General features: G+C 42.4%; 1 protein-coding gene across 8 annotated transcripts in view; it reads right to left on the reverse strand.

Moving 5' to 3' along the window:
- Positions 1–23806, reverse strand: part of LOC117821602 (ankyrin repeat and SAM domain-containing protein 1A) — a 95630-nt gene that overhangs the window by 39903 nt on the left and 31921 nt on the right. For all 8 annotated transcript variants that reach the window (XM_034696003.1, XM_034696008.1, XM_034696006.1 and 5 more), the window contains 10 exons: positions 19575–19871; positions 18889–18964; positions 18691–18792; positions 18505–18591; positions 17951–18120; positions 17607–17657; positions 16939–17071; positions 14607–14650; positions 13617–13710; positions 5240–5757 (listed from right to left, as the gene is read on the reverse strand). In XM_034696003.1, coding sequence (XP_034551894.1) covers positions 5240–5757; positions 13617–13710; positions 14607–14650; positions 16939–17071; positions 17607–17657; positions 17951–18120; positions 18505–18591; positions 18691–18792; positions 18889–18964; positions 19575–19871 — 1572 coding nt within the window. The remainder of the gene's footprint in view (positions 1–5239; positions 5758–13616; positions 13711–14606; positions 14651–16938; positions 17072–17606; positions 17658–17950; positions 18121–18504; positions 18592–18690; positions 18793–18888; positions 18965–19574; positions 19872–23806) is intronic.

The raw sequence follows: 23806 nt of genomic DNA on the forward strand, positions 1-23806 counted from the left end.
ACACATTGTGTGCAAAGTACATCTGCAACTAGACGTCATTATGAGTCATTGGCTGATTTGTGGACTTGGTTCTTATAACTACAGTATCAAAGAAAATCCCACACCTCAGAGCCAGTCAAACTGTGGTATTACATTGTAACACTGTTTTTTACACACTGTATTAAAACGCACATCAGTGACTGCATACAGAGAAGTACTCAAGGTCACTTCTGGTTTATCACGTTTGTCAAATTCTCCCTTCAATTTCCAGTGAGTGTCTTCTTGGCAGGCTTCAAACAAACAATAAACCAAAGTTATGTAGTTAATACGTGCTAATGTTTGACCGTGCTGAATGAGATCAAGGCAAAAACCCTCCATGTACTTGTGATGCTCACAGCTATAAACTCCCCAAAACAAGGTTACACCGGCGGTACACAGGAGAGAGTGAGTCACTCTGCTGAGGTGTTGTGCTGTGCTTTGCCTTCAGGCAGGAGAAATGTTTTGAACTTTGACGAGCTGCTGCAAATGGTGTAGTGTACTGGCACCACCTCTATCTGGTTGATGACTGGAGTATTTCCAGACAGAACAAACAGCAGGTCAATTCACTGTCATGAATAATGGCCCCATGAAATAGACCTCTCTTAAACTACAGCCTGCTTGTTGTTGGCTGGTATGACTGTTATCAGTGAGCACTGAACAGCAGCGACATCAGGGAGACAGCTGGCACAGTTTTATGTCTGCACCACATTCACATAAAGGCTAGAGCAAGACTGATATCATCGGGCCGATGTTGACCTGTCAGAGGTATGGGTACAAAGGTTTTCCTGACACCAATATAAAACTGTTTTGTTTTTTTTTACATAACTTGTAATACAGCAACCCCCTGCAGCAATATATATAGTGGTTTTAAAATAGTGGCATCTTATATTTGTCTAACAGAGTGTGCTCAGAACACATAGTTGATAATAATCTGCAGAGAATAAAAAAGGGTTCATACTGCAAGAAGTAGGGCTGAACAAAGTATCAATACAGCAAAGTACAGAACTTTTTTTTCCCCAATAGACCACTTATTTCCTCGCCCTCACACTGACACACGAAATGGATTTAAAATGTCAATTTCTTTCCTCTAAATTCATGTAATCACAACTACCTCTGTGCCTCTAAATGTCACTGTTCAGCCCATAGTCTGAAGAGGTAGCTGTGAACAAGTGTCATAGAGGGGAAGTTTAGAGAAATGTTTTCGGACTTTCACTGAGCGGTTACACTCTTCAGTAGGGGTTGGCCAATGTTGTTTTTTCAGGGTTGATACCAAGCTGCTCATATTTTTCCCTTAAGTAACAGAAGAAGAAAATGTTGGCAGGACATTAAGTGGAATAGGGTGGTAAACACACTGGGGGAAAGTCATAACTACATCAGAGCCAATCTTGTACACTTTCCAATGCATCTTATTGTTGTTTGGAAAATTAAATACTGATATACTGTAGTAGATAATTGGCTAAATGCTGAATATCGGCCCCTGATGATCAGTCGACCCTTTCTCTAAAGAGCAAGTAAAAACACGCACAGCTTTACACAAACGTGCATGAAAGAGCTACTGATTTTTATTTTATCTGTATTTTATTTTATTTTAACCATTTTTAATAAATATATATTTTTTAAATTGTATTCCTTTAGAATTATTTTAAGGGAATAATACGTTTTATTGAGATATCTTGATTCCTGTAATTTATATGAACTGCTGCCATGTAAGGCACTTTGTAATTTGGTTTTTGAAAAGTGCTCTACAAATAAAATTATTATTATTATAGTTCCTGCTAATATATCTCTCTCCGTCCATCTCTCTCCTTTTCCACTGCTGAAACCCTGATCCACGCCTTTATCACTTCCAGACTCGACTATTGTAACAGCAGCTTCTATGGCCTTCCTTCAAAACAACTCAACAAACTACAATAGATCCAGAACTCTGCCGCCCGCCTGCTCACCCACACCCGCTCCCGTGACCATATCACCCCTGTCCTCCAAAACCTCCACTGGCTCCCTGTCAAACAGCGCATACATTTCAAAATCCTCCTTCTCACCCACAAAGCCCTCCATAACCAGGCCCCCTCTTACCTCACCGACCTGCTCCATCACCACACCCCCTCCCGTAACCTCCGATCCTCCAACGCCCACCTCCTCTCCCTACCACCTGACACCAAGCACCGAACCTTGGGGGGCAGAGCTTTCTCTGTCACCGCCCCCACCCTCTGGAACGCCTTACCACTTAACATTCGAAACTGCCCCAACCTGTCCACCTTCAAATCACTCACCAAAACCCACCTGTTTAGAACTGCTTTTAACGTATGATTGCTTTTAAATGTATTTTATTCATGTTTTTATTATTCTGTTGTTTTATATGATGTTTTTATCCTTTGTGCAGCGTCTTTGAGTTTTTAGAAAAGCGCTTTATAAATAAAATGTATTATTATTATTATTATTATTATTATATTGAAGTTTAAAGTTATGGTATCGTGACAACCCTATGTTCCTATAAATTCAGCAGCAACGTTTATTCCAATTGTTTTAACTCAAATACTCAGAAAGCTGTAGTCTCAGCTCCACTTTTACATTGTAAGTAAATAATGTAGATTATTGCAAAGTATTGAATCATGATATGTCGTATTGTGAGGTCCAAGCTAATACCCCTTATAAGTGATTAGTTAAAGCTGTTGTTAGTCGTGATATAAACATCAGTTCGGAGAGAGATTTCGAATGTCAACACTACCCCTCCCCACCAGATTTCCTCTCACCAACAGTAACCTGGTCCACAAAAGATTGTTGTGCTCGTTCTATTAGGAAGTAGTGGCTTTCCAGACAATCAGGGCGACATAGTGGGGCCGCCACTCAACCAATCAGGACAGAGGGTTTGGAAGTAGCTCTGATTGGTCCGTGATAACGGGAACAAGGGGAATAATAACATTGCATTTTCCAATGCCTTTGTATCAAGCAGAGGATTCACCATAATCTCAAATTACTTCACTAACAGATGAGTTCTGATTGGTATCACCTTTTCTCCGAACCCAGCAGAAAAATGTACAGTTTTTAACACCATTCTTACCAACAGCAGCTTGATGAAATTTGATTCACAGATGAAGTTATTTGTTTTTTCATTCCAGCTCAAAAATCTACTGTATCACCTTCCCTGTCATTTACTGGCTTATTATAATGTCTTGAATGATTTTATTGTTGCTCTCAAACAGAAATCCCACACCATTCAAGCTGAGACTCCAGTGAATGGGTTTATTAAGGCAAATATCTCACAACAATGCAAAATGAGGATGTCGTAATAAATTATGGGGCAATAAAAAATGCTGAAACTATACATTATTCAGAATAATCTTGTGGATGGTGGTGCCAACGACAGCTCAGGGCCCTGAGAGCTGGAGAATCTCAGCTCACCCCATATAAGTATCAGTGAACCTCATAAAACAACCTATCAAAGTTCTGTAGAGATAAAATGAATTTCAGTCAATATCCCTTGCGCAGAATCACAACATCCACAAATCATACCGGAGAGGTTATTGAAGAGATAGTAGACGTGCACAACCCTAACCATCCGTGTACAAACTACTGGCACAGAGCGACCGAGGTATCGACCTCAAAGCCAAAGTTATCTCAGCTCTCTGTAGATGTTGTGATAGCCTCGTGTAAAGGGACACTGGGCAGCAATGCGATCCCCCTCTGGCCGTGGAGGGAGAGCATTAAGAGGGCTATCTGAGCCCATGATTTTCTCCATCTGGCATCATTAATGTAAGTCATCTCCCATGGACAGCTTGGATGCACTGCAGAGCAGGGGAGCTTTAAAAGATGCGTGTTCACGACAGCAGAAACAGAGCAGGATACCAAAAATGCGAGGACAAATTACTGAGATACTAATTGAGAAGCTTGGAGGATATCGTTAATCCTACTCACCATAAGAGGATTGTTATGGGATGATGGTAAAAGAGTCACACAACTCTGTATACCTCTGCTCATTCATTGTTATATGGACTCAAATCTCATGGTACATTAAATTAAGACAGTGTTGAAAATGTGCTGACCTCACTGTGCCATGTTTTTTTATCTTCCTCATGCAGCATCATCCAACAAAATCATAAAGAGAGGACATTTTTAAGACATCCTTTCTCCTGGATTATTCTAGTGTTTATTCAACGCTGTGTGTTGATGTGTTTGTAAGAGTGATTTTCTCCAGGTTGGTTTCTGGAGCCTTCACAAGAGACAGAAACAGATCCGCAGCTCTTACGTTCCCTCTGAATCTCAATTTCCAAATCTTGTCTTAACTCTCAGCTTCTCAACTGTTTTATCCCCATCCTCTTGTCCCGTCTAATCTCCTCTCTCACCGGCTCGACTCAGCTCTTTATCTATATCCCAGACAAAGCATTAAAGTGAACCGAACTGAGGGGTATATAAAGCTATAAATATCCACGATGGTGACAAATAGAAGACGTGGTGGTGAAACAAAAACACGACTATTGAGGACAGGGTGAAATCAGAGGGTAAATTCCCTCATTGGAATAAAGCATTAAGCATTTGATGACATAAAAACTAATCTAAATTCTTCCACACATTTTACATCACAGCCTGTGCTTGCTGTGGGGACAAGGTTGACTTCAAATTGGAGCAAATCCCCCCCCTCAGGATCCAACGTCACTTCAGTCAGCAGAGCTGTTTACAGTAAATACTGAGGTTTTCATCCACTGTGCGCTGTTTCTGGTAAATGTTGTGTTGTTTCAGCACGAGTACAAGCTAACTTGGGCTCAACAAGAGGGCATAAGAGGATTTTTAGACAATGTTCACATAAATGTTGCATACATTTTAGTCATGCTCTAAATCTGCTGTTGAAAAAAGACAGATTTCAAGTGTGTTACAACAAATATTGCAGCATCGCTCAAAAGAACACAAACTTAATAATGTAACCTTCCTTAAGCTTTTCATGAAACGTTTTTTATGAACATTATTTATCACTTCAGTTAGATTTTATTGCATTTCTTAGCAATTTCTGTAATTGTACCTCAAGTCCAGGTTGCGACAAAGTGTTTTTTCTTTCTTTACTCTGATGGAACAACTTTTAAAGACATACCTGACGAAAGAGTTCTACTTAGAGATATCAAACACCTTTAAAAATGTTTCACTTTCATCAGTATGGGCCTGTATTCTTCAGTGTTGGGAAAGGCTAAAGCATCCAAAGTTACACACCAACAATCCAAACTTCAACACTTACCTCGTCCCATTCTGACGTGAAAGAGGGAGACTTCTCCAGCCTCTTCTTCCCAGTGCTACAGTTAGAAACAGACTCGCTCCTGTTCCCCAACCCTCCGTCCTCCTCACTAGGAGGCGACACCAGCAGGTCCGAGTCAGACTTGGAGAGGCTGCGTGCCAGCTTTAGATCTCCAGGAGGACGCATCCTACCAGCAATCCCGGCCCCTGAGTCCCTGGGCTCCTTGTTCACAGTGGCATAAATTGCTTTTGGATCACAGTCTGTCAGGATGGCGGCCATGCTGGGACGGCTGGGAGGCGGTGCAGCTGCTCCTGCTTTTTCTGCTCCTGCTTTCACTACTCCTGTTTTCGCTGCTTTCGCTACTTCCCCTTTTACTTTGGCAGGCTTTTTTGATTCCGGTTGGGCACCTGGAAGTCTGAAGGGCTCCTCGCCGCAGTCAAAGACGGGAGAGGATCCGTGCAGGAGGCCGGTGAACTGCTCCGGGACACCTGCTCCCTGATCCTGGCTGAGCTGGGAGTTATCTACAGAAAGAGAAAACCAGAGGGAAGTTTGTGAGGAAAAAGAGAAGCTTGAGACAGTTTGAAAGTGGACCTCTGACTGAGGGGCAGATTCTCAGAGCAGGGCTAATAAGAAACCGCCCACACAAGCCTAGAAACACATCTGTAATTGTTTCCTACCAGGAGTGACGGAGAGAAAAAGAGCGAGAGAAGGAGCGAGGAGAAGGCGTATGTTGGCTGGAGAAATAACAGAATTCCAAACCCAGCTTGCAGCCGACTGACGACTCTCTGCTGGTGCCTCACTGCCTGTGTTTCATAACAGGGTGTTAGAGCTAGTCATCTTTGGAACAAGCCTCATCTTACGGGCCCACTTCTCTTTCAGGTCCCTTCTTACTAAAATGACGCAGCATTAGAGTTTGCCTTAAGCTACTGACTAACACTCACATATTAACTTCGGCCAACCACAGTGTTTGATGTTTTTAATGCTCTGTTTTTGATGTAGAGCTAAAGATTAATGGCACTCTGACATTTACAGTAAATACAGGAAGCAAATACCTCTTTATCACGCTACCTTTTACATAGTCTACAAGTACACATAAACAGGATGAGACCTGCATTTAATTAATTCAACCACAACACAAACTTACATCCAGAGCTTTGTCTAACTATTCTCTTAATCAATCAATCTGCAGACTGTTTTCAACAACACAATGATAAATCTTTAAGTCTCTAAAAATGTCAAAAACTTGTGAGAAAAAGCCCAACACAGTCCCTGACCCTCTCAGAACACGTCGTCACATTGCTTTTTTTGGTCCAACTAACAGTCCAAAGCTCCAAGGCTCTTTCTTTAGGGTTATAATTGATGAAGAAACACAGCAAATGCTTACGTTTAGGAAAGTGGAACCAGAAATGTTTGTTTTCCTTTAAAGCTCCTTTAAAAAGGGAGTTTTGGACAGGACTGAAATTAACGGTGAGGCCTCTTTATTAGCTTCAAACGCAAACAAACCATTAGTAGAAAGGTTGAAAATGTATATGTTGTAATTTCAAATGCCTGTAACTGTTGCCTGTCAGAAAACAGAAGTTACACATGCACTTGCAAAGATCAGCAAAGAGAGAAGAGGTAGAGATAGACTGATTATGGGCTGGGCCGATTGTCAGCGCAGATATTCAGCATTTTAAAGCATATTGGCATTGTATTTTTTAAAAATCAGACCGTTGATAAGAGATCAATTTAAAACTGGGTTATTTTGGCTCAAAATTCAGTAAATCACGTGGCAGAAATGACACCGTCTGCAGAAACCGTAGCCTAGCTTGCGTTCCATTTCTCCCTGCAGTTTCTCATTACAGGAGACGAGCTTAGCAGCATCTGTTGTGGCCCCTACAATTACTAGTGATTTAAAACTCATACAACCCCACTTAATAAACACTGAAATATCCCCATAAAACAAAGATAAGTGAAAGATTAACATTTTGGTTATATTGACATTTTGGAAAACTTTATTTACTGTAGAAAACTTTAGGGAGCTATTTATTTGTTTACGTTTTCATTTAACTTTATAAGACATGCTGCTAAGCCTGGGAGCTCCCTGCACTTTTTGTTAGAATTTTAAAACAAAGATGTCTAAGTTAAAAAAAAACTTTAACATGTTGCACATCTGAAAAGCTGTTTAATAAACACATGCTTAAAGGCATTTAAACAAAGTTAAGCATTGGAGTTTGTATTATTCAAAATTTTGACGCCAATATTTCCCCTTTTACTGCAAATGAATATCGGCTCCAAATATCAGTTATCGGCCTCCTTGACTACCAATAATCGGTATCGGCCCTGAAAAAAACATATCAGTCTATCTCTAATAAGAGGTATCACTCTATAAGGAGATGCCAGAAACAACAAAAACAGAAAGAACCTCACAGGAGCTTTAAATGAAGTGAAACTGATTATCAGGTTAAATACATCAACCTTGCTTGTCAGCACCAGAATTACTAGTCAGTTAAAAAAAACTATCAATGGTTGAACTTGCATATAACTACTCAGCTGGAGTAATGCATTCCCCAAGTGGGCATGTTAACCTGCAAGGATGACTGAAAGGTGGCGGTGCTAGCTCTGCTACTGTTAGTTTGTTGGTTCAAGTTGGCAAAACAATATGACAATCTTTACCGGCAAACTCTGTGAGCTTGTGTTTAGCTATGTTGAGTAAATTATGTACAAACAGAATTTTAATTTCTGTTTAAAAGACTGGGAAATGAGTAGCTTCAGAATAGAGCTAGTTAAAGCAGGGGTTCTCCTAGAAAAAGCCTCATATGAAAGGCCCACTTGTCTGTTGTGTTTCCTTTTCTAACAAAATGACACAGCATTAAGAGTCCCCCCTAAGCTACTGACTAAACACACGTGTAAGTACTACAGCACACGGCAGACACACTGGAATATTCACAGAAAATGATTTAAAAATCCAACTAAGAGGAGCTAAACTTACATCAGCTGGCGTCTCCAACAAAAACAACTCCTTAATGAGAACGAGCGGGCGAGAGCAATTAAAAACAATTAGGTTTTCCTCCTCCCTCTCCCCGAGGAATTACTGCCACCTAAGCCTCTTTTCTGCAAACAAATCAGACGCGGGATGTCAGCGCCGACGCAAAGACTCCAGAAATTCACATCCGTCTGTGTGGTCCTAAAGGCATCTCTCCTTTTGCACCGTGCTACAGCGTGTTGTCGACTGCGTGTTGTGTGACCAGCAGCCCTCTCTGTGTGTTTGCTGCCTTCTAATTCTAGACCCTAATGGGGGGCTCAGGAATGGAAATTTGAATCACCCTATCCTCCAGTGAGCCAGACTCCTGATAATTAGCTCTGTGACACATGGTGAAGGAGTGTGTATGTAGAGGATGGTTGGTTGTGTGTGTGTGTGTGTGTAAGTCTGTGTGTGTGGACTGTCTCTGACAGGGTGACAGGGTCAGGGTGTTTGGTGACAGGGAATCTGGGGCAGAGACACCGCAGGAAAAGAAGTGACCTGTTGCAACACTTTGTTCGTCCTTCACAGGAGAGTTCCTGCTGACAGACTGTCTCTGCTGTCTCGTAACGTGCTGCTCTAGGAGTGGAAACATCAAAAGAATCAGGCTGTGAAGGAGTCAGATCTACAAAACATGAAGAGGAGGGGGAGCATACCACTTTAAAGTTTGACACGCAAGTTCAACAAAATGCCCCATTAACCGTCTCAGGGGCAATTTGCAGTGCCAAACAACGCCCTGCACTCCTTTTACACATGTTTCTAAACACTTGTTCATCCGAAAAGAAATGTGTGTGTGGGGGTGTTTGTGTGCGTGTATGTTTCGAAGTGTTTGAGTGAGTGTACTATGCACATATGTCTGTACCACAGCCAAACACCCACCCTCTCCTGGCAGCTGAGGAGTGTGAACGCCCTATGAGAACATCAGTGCGCTTCCAACAATCTCACACGGTGTTAACCCTCGCTGAGACCACTGTATCCCCCACTCACACAACTCTCCGGTGGAAAAAATGTGTACAGACACAATCTGGTGTTATTGCAGCTCTTATAGACGGGTGAGGTCACCGCAGAGGTGGGATGTGTATTTCATTTGGCAACAACGGCTTCATGTCAAACAAATGATGTCATGTTTGTTTTGCAGCCGGTGCTGGCTGTCACTCCAATGCCAACATGCTCCCAAAGTCAATCTGTGCTCTGCCTGTGGAAACGCTGCTCTAGTGAGGATGTAGATTTGAAGACATTTTTTTACTCTGGGTCAGGAATGCAGAACATCGATTTGGAAGCCAAGGCCTTGTTATTGATATTTTGTAGTAGAGCTAGTAAACAAATACCTCTATTGACAGACAGTGCTGCTCTGTCAATAAGACCACAGTATGGTCCTGTTCTTATCGATGAATCCACTGATTATTTTTATAATTCATGCTATCTTTTAGCCATTACTATTGTTAAGATAACATAAAGGGATCATTACAGTTTTCAGAATCCTATAGACAACAGTTCAACCAAGCCTTCAAAACCCAAAGACTCCTCATATTATTTCTGACACAACAAAGAAAAGAAGCAGATCTGTATATCAAGAAGATAAAACAAGCATTTTTTCAATATTTTTGCTTCATAATGTCAAAAAATGATCAAAATAGTTGGCCATTTTAATCTATCTTAATCAAATAATTATTTTTGCAACTCTAGTTACACAGAGAACTATAAGTCAAATACGGATGTGTGCATTTGGTCAATTAATGCATTGTCACCCCAACTGGTCTGCACCTGACTTACGAGTCACCAAAAGCCTGGTGGTGCTATCTCTACTAATGGTAGCCACACTCTGCAAACCAGGTTGACAATTTTTACCTGCAGACTCTGTGGTTTCGTGTTTAGCTACAGTAAAAGTGAGTTCACCCCTCACATTTCTTCTAAAGCTGATGCACAAGAAAGCCTGCAAACAGTTTGCTAAAGACAGCGACTAAGGACATGAATTACTGGAACCATGTCTTGTGGTCTGATGAGACCAAGATACACTTATTTGGTTCAGAAAGTGTCAAGCATGTGTGGTGGCAACCAAATGAGGAGTACAAAGACAAGTGTGTCTTGCCTACTGTCAAGCATGGTGGTGGTAGTATCATGGTCTGGGGCTGCATGGGTGCTGCCGGCACTGGGGAGCTACAGTTCATTGAGGGAACCATGAATGCCAACATGTACTGTGACATACTGAAGCAGAGCATGATCCCCTCCCTTCAAAAACTGGGGCGCAGGGCAGTAAATCCAACATGATAACGACCCTAAACACACCTCCAAGACGGCCACTGCCTTGCTAAAGAAGCTGAGGGTGAAGGAGATGGAGTGGCCAAGCATGTCTCCAGACCTAAACCCTATTGAGCATCTGTGGGGCATCCTCAAACGGAAGGTGGAGGAGCGCAAGGTCATTAACATCCACCAGCTCCGTGATGTCATCATAGAGGAGCGGAAGAGGATTCCAGTAACAACCTGTGAAGCTCTGGTGAACTCCATGCCCAAGAGAGTTAAGGTAGTGCTGGAAAATAATGGTGGCCACACAAAATATTGACACTTTGGGCCCAATTTGGACATTTTCACTTAGGGGTGTACTCACTGTTGTTGCCAGTGGTTTAGACATGAATGGCTGTGTGTTGAGTTATTTTGAGGGGACAGTAAATTTACACTGTTATACAAGCTGCACACTGACTACTTTACATTGTGTCAAAGTGTCATTTCTTCAGTGTTGTCCCATGAAAAGATATAATTAAATATGTGCAGAAATGTGAGGGGTGTACTCACTTTTGTGAGATACTGTAAGTCAAATAAGCAGAATTCTGACTGTTTTCTGAGTGTCTTCTTATTAGTGCAGTCAGTTAGTCTGAATTTAAAGTTCCCTTTTAAACAATGAGGGACAGTTGGCACTTTGAAACATCCCTCGGGTTAACCATCAATAGCTGTTTGGCATCAATGCCCAGTAAAAGACTCAAACAGGCAGCAAGTAAAAACTCATGGTTTGCATCACCACTGCTGTTCTTAACTGTGTACTTGTGATTTGTTGTGGCCTGTGGAGAATCACAGGGTGTTACTACTCCACTGGAAACTCTATAAAACCTGACACAGAGGTAGAAGTCTGTGGGGGGAACACTATATTCCTGCTGAGAGCAGCAATGTGTTTTTGACAGATGATAAACACCCCGGTATTGCTGACTGTGCTCGCATGTACCCCCACCTGCCACAGAGCGCTGAGGTCTGGTCCCACGCTGTCCACACACAGGGGAGAAATCCTACCACAGATTGCTTTAGTCAAAACTAAAATCATTTCTATCCACATGTGCAGAAGGAAACATTTGAGCTCAGCCAGCTGTGTGGGTTTATGTCAAACAGTAAAAGTGGGGACCATAACTCACAGATGTGCAAATAAAGACAGAAAAAAACTAAATTCAAAGTGGTTTTCACATTTAAACCAAACTTGTGGTTACTGTGGCTTTAAAAAAGGAAAAACAGAGTATTATTTTAGAGTTACTGGGAAGGGCATGTTGGAAAACAGGCAGAAATAAAAGGCTCTCTACGCTCTGAATCCACTGAAACACCAGATTTTTATCAACTACAGTCTTACTGACTCAGTTACTCATGAGACTTGTAGCAAAACATGCTCAACAAATGCTGGTGTTGAACATTGAACATTGAACATCATTTATGCAATCTAATATCACTGGAGTTCATCTCATGGGGATGATTTGCACAAACCTTTAGGTTCTATAATGATGCTAAGAAATGTTTTCTCATCAAAAGCTCACTTTAAACTCTTGGCTTTAAAACGACTTGTCTTAAAATGAATATAAGATGAAAGTTGTGTCTTTTTCCTCTAATTATCATCAGATCACCAGAAGCAATAATATAAAGTAATAACATGCTCAGGGATCCCTCTTAACTTTCTTAATGCAAACTTTCTCTGCCTTTTTTATTAAAAGAACTGTTTGATAAGCCTCATCTCTTTTAGTACAGAAGGGGCAACAAAGACAGAAGATCTGCAACAGCATGAGCGAACTTCATCAATGCAAATTCAAACCTGCATTCAAAAGGTCCAAAAGAAATGCAACAACAGCAGCACACTGCAAAAAAAGTCAATTTGCAGCATTTACAGTTTACAAATATTTAGCATTGTTTGTGTATGCAGCAGGTTAGCTGTTCCTGAAGTTGTTTCAGCTTTTTGCAGCATGTTCCTTTTAAAATGCAGCAGTTTCAGGTGTTGTGTTTCTTTTGCACTTTTGCATGTGTTTTTGAATTTGCATCATTTCTGTTTTTGCACCAGGTCTCTTCTTATGAGGATCATTTGGGCCGGTGCAGACCAAGTGACCTTGTTGGCCACCACGAGTAAAGTACGTAGTGTTAAAATGTTAGCAGTTTTAACGATATTTTATGTACCTCTGTGGCTAAAACTTCCATTCTTCCATTTCGTAGCACCATCCTTTCATGTCTTTGGTGGACTGGAAGAGGGACTACATCTACTACTTGCAAGGATAAATTCCATGCATTACATTCTAGTGCATATTGTCCAAGCTCAATAAGCAGGAAAACTCTCTTTCTCCATCAGAATAGCTCAAACTGAGGAACTCGTTGCCTCAAATGACTTCATTTCCATCAACACCAGTTGGAAATTCACAAAAACTATGATTTAAACTCCCTTAGATGTTCACATATCCATTAAAAAAAGGATAAGATCTATTACATGGATGTTGCTGAGGTTCATCTATAAATCCTCTGGAACAAATCAACTTTCTTGCAACATGATTAAAATGGGAATTAAACAGCCACGCCACCCAAAGGCAAAATTGCCTTTTCCTCCTGTAAACACTACCATCCAATCAGCTGGCCTGTCACGCCTGCCTGTACAGTTCATTATGTAAGCATGCCACAGAAACTATTACTCAATGAAGACATCTGTATGTGTGTCAAACTAATCCCAGAGGCCATGCTCCTTACCTTCGCTCCGCTCCTGACTGGATGACGTAGCAAATCCAGCTTTAGGCGGGATATGAATCTAAGATAGGAATGTCACAATCTGATCAAGAATTCTCTTTCGTATCGGGAACGAAATGAGTCATGCCCACTTGCCAGGGAGCGTCAATCAGCCTGCTCCCGACAAGCCAAATCCTCTCTGCTGCCTGAGTATGCCAGTCATGCATTCCCTGGCAGCGCTAATCCAAGCCTGCCCCATATCTCCCTGCAAACTCCAACCCATCGCTCCTCTTTCATTGACATGCTTGGCTGCTGTTTTTTCAAGTGTAATGTGTCCGCTGCATCTCTCCTTACTCTCACAGTATTGCAGAGAGCAGTTGTTGTTCCATCTTAGGTTACTCAAATCTAAAAGACGGTGATAAAACTCACCTCCTGAGGCTCGTGGGCCCGATCGTCCAGGAGGGTGCAGGGAGTCTTTCGTCTTGCTGGGGGCTCTGAGGTCATTTGGGGCAGTGGGTTTACGCTAAAATGGGGCCGAAAAGATAAGAGTTTAAATACATTTGTCAATCAAAGAGTAGCTCCCAATCACTTACTGTTTATACAGCTGATTACATTAGCATCTACAGCAAACCAATCTATTACTTTTCTATCTGTTTTATCTTTTTTTTACCAAACCTGCATTTAAAACAAATGTTCCCTTGAGGACAATAACGTTGAAGTGGAAGTCAAAGAGGCACAAACAGTCATTTTTAAGCTGGTTTTGGATGATACAAAGATGTCTTCTGATTGATTGCCTCCGCTGTGACCGGTTTGCTTCCACCAGCCGTGCTGTTTCTTCGCTAACAGGGTTGTAGATCAGGACAGAGGACACTATACCGCTCTTTTATTATGATTAGGCAGCTGAGGAGAACAGCTAATCCAATAGAAGCTCAAAATAAAAGACATGAGCAGATATTGTGGGCAGCAGGTTGGGTTGTCGGTGTGCAGTAGTGATCATAAAAGCTGCTAACTGCATGATAAATTAAAAAATGCAATCAAATCAGATATGATGGCGGGGCTATAAACAAAGCAGGCAGGTTTACATGCAGACCCAGTTGCAAGGGCTAGTTTATGATGACTTGTGCCTTGTGCTGACATATGACTCAAACTCTGACTGCCAAGACCCCTTCATCTTCATTATATAACCTGCTGTAGTCATATGGTCATGCTCCAGATATGCAATTCAAATTGCAGCAGGAGTAAGGCTCTCTGACTGTGAAAACTCCACCCATATATAATTTCTGTACAGCTTGTTCCTGCAGAGGTTTTGCAAAAGGACCGGGAGAACTGGCACGCATTATAAAGAGTATAACTTTGCTTGACTTTGGGGTAGAGATGTAAAACATGTGAGGAGGAAGAAGAGAAGAACGTTTTATTCACCTGAGGTAGGACACTGTTGGAGGACTGTGTAGTGGTTTTCTCATCTAAAAAACAGACAGAAGAGAAGTTAGGGCATGACAAATCACACAGGTAAAATCAGAGCTGCTCAACATGTACTGTCAATAAAGATGGGCGACGCATCATCCCCCTCTATTTTAACAAAGTGATGCCCAAATATTCCTTGTGATGGGGGCTGAGATTTTGCACATGTGAAGCAAAAGTCAGCACAGTAGGGATTCACCCTATGAGCTGTAGTATCAACATCCTGCACTTTCCTCTAACCAAAACAAACATTGAACTGATCCCTGGTCTGGACGGTCCACAGTGGAGCAGTTTCATGTGTCGATCGAAAGTGGACAATCCAAGGTGAAGAAAGTCCAACGACTTTTTCAATTGTTTAAGTGTTTGTTACATTTTCTACTTCTTTATGTTCTCTGTCCCAAAAGCGCAAACAGAAATTGGAAAAAAAAAAGCCCTCCATCTGGAATTCATAGCAGCATGACTTGAAACTCATGGAGCTGTTGTCATTAAATGTTTTGAAGTCCTAAATAAAAGAAGTGCCGTTAGCTTACCAGGCTGGATAACTGACCATTCAATGGTTTCGCTTTCATTGCAAATTCTTGTGGTTATGAATTTAACCTTGGTTCCCTGAGTTTGTGCAACTTTGTGGGGGGGTTTTGTCGCCGATTGTCTTGGCCAAGTCTCCCTTGGAAACAAGATTTTGAATCTCAATGGGACGAACTTGGTTGAATAAAAATGAAAAAAATTCTCCCACTGTTTCTCATCTATTCTACTAACCTGGTGCACATGCAGATGCAGGATACATTTATCAGTGGAGTTGTCAATCCTGGCGTCATATCCCATCTTTAGCATCGACAAAATTAACTTAAAATAAACTCAGAATAAATATTATTTGGAAATAAATCCACATGCAAAACTATTATCTATTAAAACTGTCACTGTTACTACAAAAGTAAAAAATAGTGACAGCAATCATGATTCGGAGATTCTATTTGACATGTATTTTGATTTTAAATGGAGGTGGGTTTTATGACCTATATTGCAGCCAGTCTTTAAAGCTGCTGTTTGTAGGAATGGTGTAAAAACGTTGCTTTTTTTCTGCTGGGTTTGGAGAAAAGGTCATATACCCATCGGTACTCATCGGTAAGTGAAGTAATTTGAGGCTATTGCAAAATCTCTGAGTTTTCCAATGCCTTTGTATCAAGCAATGATATTATTCCCCTCGTTCCCGTTATGACGGACCAATCATAGCTAATCTCCAATCCTCTGTTCTAATTGGTTAAGGGGTGGCCCCTACTACGTCCTCCGATTGGTTATGAGTCCGGCACTGTCATAACTGCACACGCCGATTTGTGTTGGGGGGGCTAAGAGGAAATCTGGTTGGGAGGGATAGTGTTGACATTCAAAGTCCCTCTCTCTGAACAGATGTTTACTCTGTGACTACAAAGAGCAGCTTTAAGGAAGCGCCAAATGTTTTGGCTTCACTTGGTAGGAGCTGCCGTGTCGTCCATCGTTTTTTCCTCTCTGTTAGTTATACACAATTCTCAGCCTGTTCAGATTGTGAGGAGGAACATTGTGTCAAGAGAAAGTGATGTATAATGAAATCATGTTTTATGCATGGGAAATATCAGGCCCATGCCAGAGACACTTCAGATTAATCTTCCTGCTGTTTAAACAGCGCAGACGTGATGAAGCACTTTTTGAAACGGATGGAAAAATGAATCGCTGGTGTGCCAGGACGACTCAGAACAGAGAAAATTCCCTGTTTTCTAACCTCATCATTTATCCACTTAGTGTAGGCATGATGACATCAGCAATCAAAGTCCAACCCTTTAAGCTGGGTGACGTTTTCTAATGGCTGCTACAGAGGCTGACTAAGCTGAAGGGCTCGAGGGGGCTGCTTTTAAACATATACATCAACAGCCGTGGATTCAAATGGCCTTCTAATTTAATCCCATTTAATCCAATTACATGCAGTGCCATTCAACGACCACAACCAAAGGAGGGTCTGCTCATACGTCACACACAGCCAGAGGAATTGGTTGGTCATGTGTGTGCTTGCGTGTGTGGGCTGTCAGGCTTGTTGGGATAGGAATGTCTTCTGTTGTATTCTTGGAAAGCATCAGCGGAGTTCTATCTGGAAAATGACCCAACTTTGCTTTAATCCTCACAGGACTGACACGGCACTGGTATGCAGAGCAAGTAACGAGAGGGAGTGCAGTTTACTGAGAAACACTTCTAAAAACATAAAAATCATGTTTTCATTTCATGTTGAAACTTCCTCTATCTGGACCACTGTGACAACATTTACCTTTACTGGATTGGGACTCCTGGCTGGGCGGTGGGACTTTGGTCTGTGCCGTTAGCAACAACTCATATGTGTGATCCTCCTCCTCCTCCACCCGCTCGCATCTCTCATCGATGCTGCTGTTAGTAAAGAGGGCCTGAAGAAACAGAACACAGTGAGGAAAGGCAGGAAGAAAGTAAAGGCAAGGAGGATATCAGGAAACTTAATGAAGTACTAGGCGACATGGTATTAGTTATTCCACGTCTAAGTATCCTCTTCAGCGGCTGAAGCTGAATACTGGAGCATGCTTTTTGCACAAAACTCTGTGAAACTTGAACAATACTTCCTCTATGGTCATCCACATTTAAAGAGGCCAGACAGGTTTCTCCGATTTTGTCTGCACTCTTTTTCCACTTCACTTCTCCTCCTTTAACACCCCAACTGCCTCCCTCCCAGGCTGCACTCACATGAATATTTATGAAGAAGTTGTTTGATTTGAGCAGCGGCCGTGAAGAGGACAGTCGTGACGGGGCTTGTGGCAAAAAAAGCAAGAGCTTTCTCGCTGGCACATAATCGTTCTCTGATAGCTCCTGTTATATTGTATTAAAACTAACGACTGCATTTAAGAAAACTAAATTGTTAAGCAGGTACTCTCACTAAGCCATGCTTAACACAGTATAGATGGCACCTACCTCTTCATCATGGCCAGCACCAGGATGTGAAGAGTGGACCAGGCGATCTTTCTGTAACAGTCAGGTAATTAAAAGACAATTAATACAGTTGCTTATAATCTACTATTAGTTTGTTGTGATAACAAGAAGTAAAGAAACTTATTCCATCCTCTCCCTGAACCAAGAGAAGAGCATCAACTGGAGGGGCTTCAATCCCACTCATGTAGACAAAGGACCACTATCACCCTCTAGTGGGAGTTCTGCATTCACTTCATTTATAAAACAAGCTTCCCTACATACAGTATGTGTGTGTGTGTGCGTGTGTGTGCGTGTGTGTGTAGGCTTGAGTTATAGCACATGCATACCTTGCCAGCTTCACTATCCGGCCGTCCAGAATCCCTATCAGAGGATTTGCCGCTGGTGAGGCTGTCCAGAGAGTGGCAGGAGGTGGCTTCAAACAGAGCCTCATACGGGCTCTCCTCTTCAGGACCTGGGGCCAGCCCAGAGATTAACTCACTCACCTTCTCTAGATCGCCTATGAAACAGGATAAAAGGTGCATAAGGAAACTGACAATCAAAATTCTCAGCTAAGTGGGGCACTGGTGGCCTAGCGTTATAAGCTTCCCACGTATAGAGGCTATAGTCCTCGTCACAGAGGTTGCCGATTCGACTCCCGGCCGGTCGACCATTTACTGCATGTCTTCCCCCACTCTCTACTCCCCACATTTCCTGTCTCTCTTCAGCTGTCCTATCCAATAAAGGCAAAAAAGCCCCAAAAAATAAAAAAATACAAATAAAAAATAAAAAATAAAAATTCTCAGCTAAGTAAGTAACAGATTGGTTTTTTTTATGTTCTCTGCTAAGGCTGCAGATTGTTGCACATGTTGCTTCACTTTTTCTAACATCTGGTAAGTCTTACCTTTCTTCCTGGGACTTGGACTCTCCAGAGGGGGTGGGATTGGTGGAGGAGGGAGGTCAATGTCAGGGGGTTTCCCACTCATGTGACCTGCAATAGACAAACAGCAGATTGTGTCTAAGCTGGTGCATGTGACATCAAGAGGATACTTCTCAGCACATCTCTGCTCTCCTTTTTGTTTATTGTTACCTATGATAAGAGCAACTATCTCTCTGCTCTTCTGGGAGGGCATGTCTTTGACAGTGTCCAGCGCTGCCAGGCCCTTCTGGTCCAGAATATTTACATCGATACCTGAGCAAATAACATTAAGCAGAAACAGTTTAGTGTTAGGTGTTTTCTTTTTTTTTTTACTCATACAGGTTTTAAACCTGTTTCTGTTGCACTGACCTGCACCAAGAAGTTTCTGCACCACGTCAGCTTTCCCAAACAACGCAGCTTCATGGAGGGCGCTGCCTTTCTCCGTCTGTAGGAAACAAAACAGAAGCATAAACAACCAGAGGCACACAGAGAGTTGACATGAATATGAATATTATGAAAATTAAAGCTCATGTTTATTTCCTCCTGCTATTCCCACATGAGTCAGACTTAGTTAAACCTGCAGCTGTCCTGGTCCTGCACCCACATTTCCGTTACATAAACTGGATGATGACTACCAGATTTCTGGGTCCTCTTCCCTGCTGACAATCATGTGGCTGAGGCGTCAAAGCAGCTCACAATCATTTTCCAGCTCACGGGGCCCTGCTAATTGAAACCTGCAGGATGCTAGGCCTGAAGGACACAAGTTAGACTCCCTTCACTTGATACTGAGGAAAATAGGCCAGAGAAAAGAGAGGGGGGAGAGATGACACAGTTTGGTTTAGAGTAAGAGCCACTGGGTCCACCAGGGGGAGCAAGGCCAGCTCATCTTTGATACCACATCAGCTCGTCTGCAAACTGAGAGCTTAAGAGTCTCACATTTAATCTCATTGCTGTCATGGGAAGTAGCAAGAGGAAGTGCTGCAAGAGCAGATTAAGTTTCCCAACATTATTTGAGCCATGTGAAGAAACGTTTTCAAACTGAAGCTCGCACATACCTCATAGTTGATGTCCATGCCGGCGTCCAGCAGCACCTCCACTACAGACAGGTGTCCGTTCCGAGAGGCCAGATGCAGCGGCGTGTGTTTCTTTGTGTTACAGCTGAGTAGGTTAGGGTGGGCGCTGAGCAGCAGCTTGACCACCTCCAGGCGGCCGTACAGAGCAGCAAGATCCAGAGGGGTCTCAAACTTGTTGTTCCTCATGGTGGGGTCTGTCAGCTCCTCGAGCAGCAGCCGCACCACCCGGGAGTGACCGTACTGGGCGGCACAGTGCAGCGGTGTCTCGTTGTCGTTGTTCTGTTAAAGGAGCATGAACGGGTAAGAAGCAGCACGGGAAAACAGCAACAAAAGGAGAAAGGGACATAAGCTGAATCATATCTGTTAATAAGTTAGAACAGGTGACTCAGACAAGGTTAAACCAATCAGTGCATTGAGCCCCAAACATTTATGAAAAGCACCAAAGTGAAGCCTGGAGGGAATATGTGACAGCAGGGGGTAGAAGGTGTACGAAGGTGGAGGACCAACAGACATTCATGGTTCATGGACTAATGAGGACAGGTGTTGGTGATGGTAGCGGGCGCCAAAGGCGGCAGGGTGCTAGCAGAGGGTCAGAGGCACCCACACAAGTGAGGGATAAGCAGAAACAGAGGCCACTTTGGCGAAGAGATGAGAACATTGCTGGCTTAAAATGAGAGATGGCTAATTGTAGAGAAGACATAATGCTATAATGATCTACAACCCAGATGTAAACAAGCACAAAGGACAGGCAGCGTCTCGTAGCGCGGCGCACTTTGGGAGTATTTATATAGTAAATGGAGATACGAATGTAGGCTGTGTCTGGTTAAACTAGCAAATAATCACTGCAATGGTAGCCACACTTTGCAAACCAATTTGAGATTTGTTTACCTGCAGACTCTGTGATCTTGTGTTTAGCCGTGTTGAATAAACTCTGCTCGTTATCAACTGCCTCTGAATAGTTTCTTACCTTAAGAGTAGTCAGAATTTAAAAGCGCCTAGGAAATTAGTCACTTCAGATCATTCTTAGTTTATGGGTTTGTCCTCAGAAGATGGCTGTCGGCTCTGTGAAGCGCCATTTCCCCCCCCCCCACACATCAGGGAACCCCAGAGGCCACACAAATGTAAGTTTAAGTTATAAGACAACCAACTGAAAGAGATTGATGTTGCATTTTCACAGTTTGAGAAAGCAGGACCCCTCGGATGATAGAGTGGGAAGCAGAGAGAATATCACTACTTGGTAATGTTCTGTGACAATCCCAGCACTGGGGCTGCAACTTGAAACATATTCTAATTGCTATTACTTTATGTTCCTTACTTAAATGTGGTCTGTTTAAAGGTAAAGCACAGTGGAAAATGCCAATATCTAGTTCCTAAAGACAAGGTGGAGATCCTTACATTTCTTACTGACATTTCAGAAACAGTTAATGCATTTGAAAACAGCTGCTGACTACTGTTCTGTTGGTTGATGTTAAAAGTTTCAAAGCTAGATACTACAAAACTTTTTTTTTTATGACTTTCAATTTTTATTTTACAAAAACAAAACAGCGGTAATATATGGCACACATCTGTTTGTTACAAATAACCCCATCCCCACCCACAAACAAAACCTTAACCAAGAGGGTTCAGCAGGTGCTATCTTCTACCATGTCTTAGCATATAAAGGAACATAAAAATAATAAGATCCAATTAACATAAAAAAAACAAAAAATACAAAACCACTTCTAATTTTCACACTTGATCTTCACTCTGGCCTGTTAATGCTATCAAGATACACGCCCCACTTCAGAAGATATTTTTCTGTTCTGTCCTGCATCCTATAAGACATCCTTTCATATACAGCTACTGTGCCCAGTTCAGTCAACCAGTTCAGAAAAGGAAGTTCTCCCGGGGTCTTGAAACTGACCCAATTCTTTATAATAAATGCAACAAGTGCAGAAAAGATTTAGTTAAGATGAGCATACATATTGTTCTCTGTATTTAAACCAATATCTAAGTGGTATCCTTCAAAATGAAAACGTCCACACACATTATGCTGATTCATTCTGCTAACTTCTACATTGATCTCATCTCTGCTTTGCCTTTTGTGGTCTGACAGGCAAATCAACCAGCTATTAGAGAAGCAGACAAGCAGCAATTAAAAGTTTGACTCAGCAAGTGGAGCTTAATTGATCTAATGACTCTCAGGCAGCAACAAGATCAATGCCTAATAGACCTGTGAGCCTGCAGCACTGTTCACCATCTCTACCAACAACAGCCAGCAGGGGGCGAGCCCTGCAATCCAGGAGCTGAACTGCTGTTATGGCGTGGGAATACTCACTGACCAATTCAAACAAACTGACACACAGTCACAACATGGACAGCCATAATTCAGGCCGTGGTGCTTGGTTATTTGTGTAGAAGTTTTTGATCTTCAGAGCAGAAATAGGATTAAAACTGCTGGGTTTAGAACAGAAAGTATGAAGTGCAGAGTGTAAATAAATATTACAATCACTGCTATAAATCTCTGGAGGTGTGACAGAATCAAAACTGTGACTCACAGCAATCAGGAAATAAAACCTGTATCACTCTGCAGCTCCTTTGCTCTGTTTACATGTTGTGCTTGAAAAGGTGTGGCGGATTATTCCAGCTATCTTACAACCACATGCCCTGAGAGTCCGTCATTCCAGACACACAGATCCACCTACAAAAGGACTGACAGCTGGCATCAGAGGCCCCCACACGGACACACATGATGCCAGCTTTGGGTGACCCCCAGAGAAACATGCCAGCTGTGCCACAGGAGACAGGGCGTCACACGAAGGAGGGGGCAACAGGGCAGCTCTGGACAGGTGTCAGTCGGGCCTTCAGTGAGAGCCTGACAAAGACCTGGAGCCAGATGGGACCAGCAGGTATTCATCCTATTGTTGGGAAACAAGGAAGAGAAAGGGAGAGGGAAGAAAGGAGGAGAGAAGAACAAAGAAAGAGAGAGAGAAAGACGGAAAGAGTGAGAGAAAAAGAAGAGAAAGAAGTACAGAGAGAGAAAGACAGAAAAGAGGGAAAATAAATGAATGAATGAAAGAAAGGGGGATAAAAAGGAAGAGAGAGGCACAGGTGGATATAAATGAAGAGGCCAAGAAATGAAAAGACACGAGAGTGAGATATGAAGGGAGAGAGAAAAGAAAGAGAGATAGAAATGAAGACAGTGAGCAAAAGAGAGACAAGGAAGATGGGGTGATAAAGGGACTGACGAGAGAAAGGAGGAAAGAGAAGGACAGAGAGAGAAAAAGAAAGGAATGGAGAAAAGGAAGGAGGGAGGAAGAGAGAAAATGAGAGAATGAAGGGAAATGGGGAAAAAAGAACAAAGGAGACAAAGACGTGGGACAAAGAGGAGGGTAGGAAAAGACACGATGACGAAATGAAAGAGAGAAAAAGGGAAGAGGGAAATAGAGAGACTGTGAGAGAAAGAGAAAAGGGGAGTATTGTGTTTTACTGTCAAAGCAGGTCACAGCTTGAGCAGAGAGAGAGAGAGAGAGAGAGAGAGAGAGAGAGAGAGAGAGAGAGAGAGAGAGAGAGAGAGAGAGAGAGAGAGAGGGAGAGAGGGAGAGAGGGAGAGAGGGAGAGAGGGGGCTGGGCTTAGAGAAACAAAACGACACCTGCCTATCAAAAGAGAGAGCACAGAGGCTGGCGAAGGAAAAAAGAAAACCAACTCTTGTTTTGTTTAAACAAAACAGATTAAGAAAAAGACTTTCAAAGAGGCTTATTCTGAGAAGTAAATAAAAGGGCCTCAGCTTTCCCTGGCTGCCTGGGTGGTTTCATCAGCTGAATTTGGGATTCTCCTTTCTGCTGTTTCCTCTCCAAACAAACTCACAACTACACACAGTTATAATGTTCATGAAAAAAAAGAGCATGCTGTCCTTTATCGATGACGCACCATTGAGCTGTCACCACAGCTTCTTAAGAGAGATTTACTCTGAGTTTTCAGATGACTTCAGCAGGAGAACGTACGCGCTGCGATGACATCAGCATGATTCACCTCCTCAGATACGCAGGTCTGCTGCTTCGATGGTAATCTGAGCTAATCTAGCATGCACGGATTTACACAAAGCATCCACAACAACGGGGCGATGGAAATTCTGTGAACATGAGTAAAACATGAGGCCGTTTCACACGAGATGAAAACAACGAGTGCAGTAAAAGACAAACACAATGGACTGATACTCTGAACTCTTGGGATC

The sequence above is a fragment of the Notolabrus celidotus genome, chromosome 11, assembly GCF_009762535.1.
Source record: "Notolabrus celidotus isolate fNotCel1 chromosome 11, fNotCel1.pri, whole genome shotgun sequence".
NCBI lineage: Eukaryota > Metazoa > Chordata > Actinopteri > Labriformes > Labridae > Notolabrus > Notolabrus celidotus.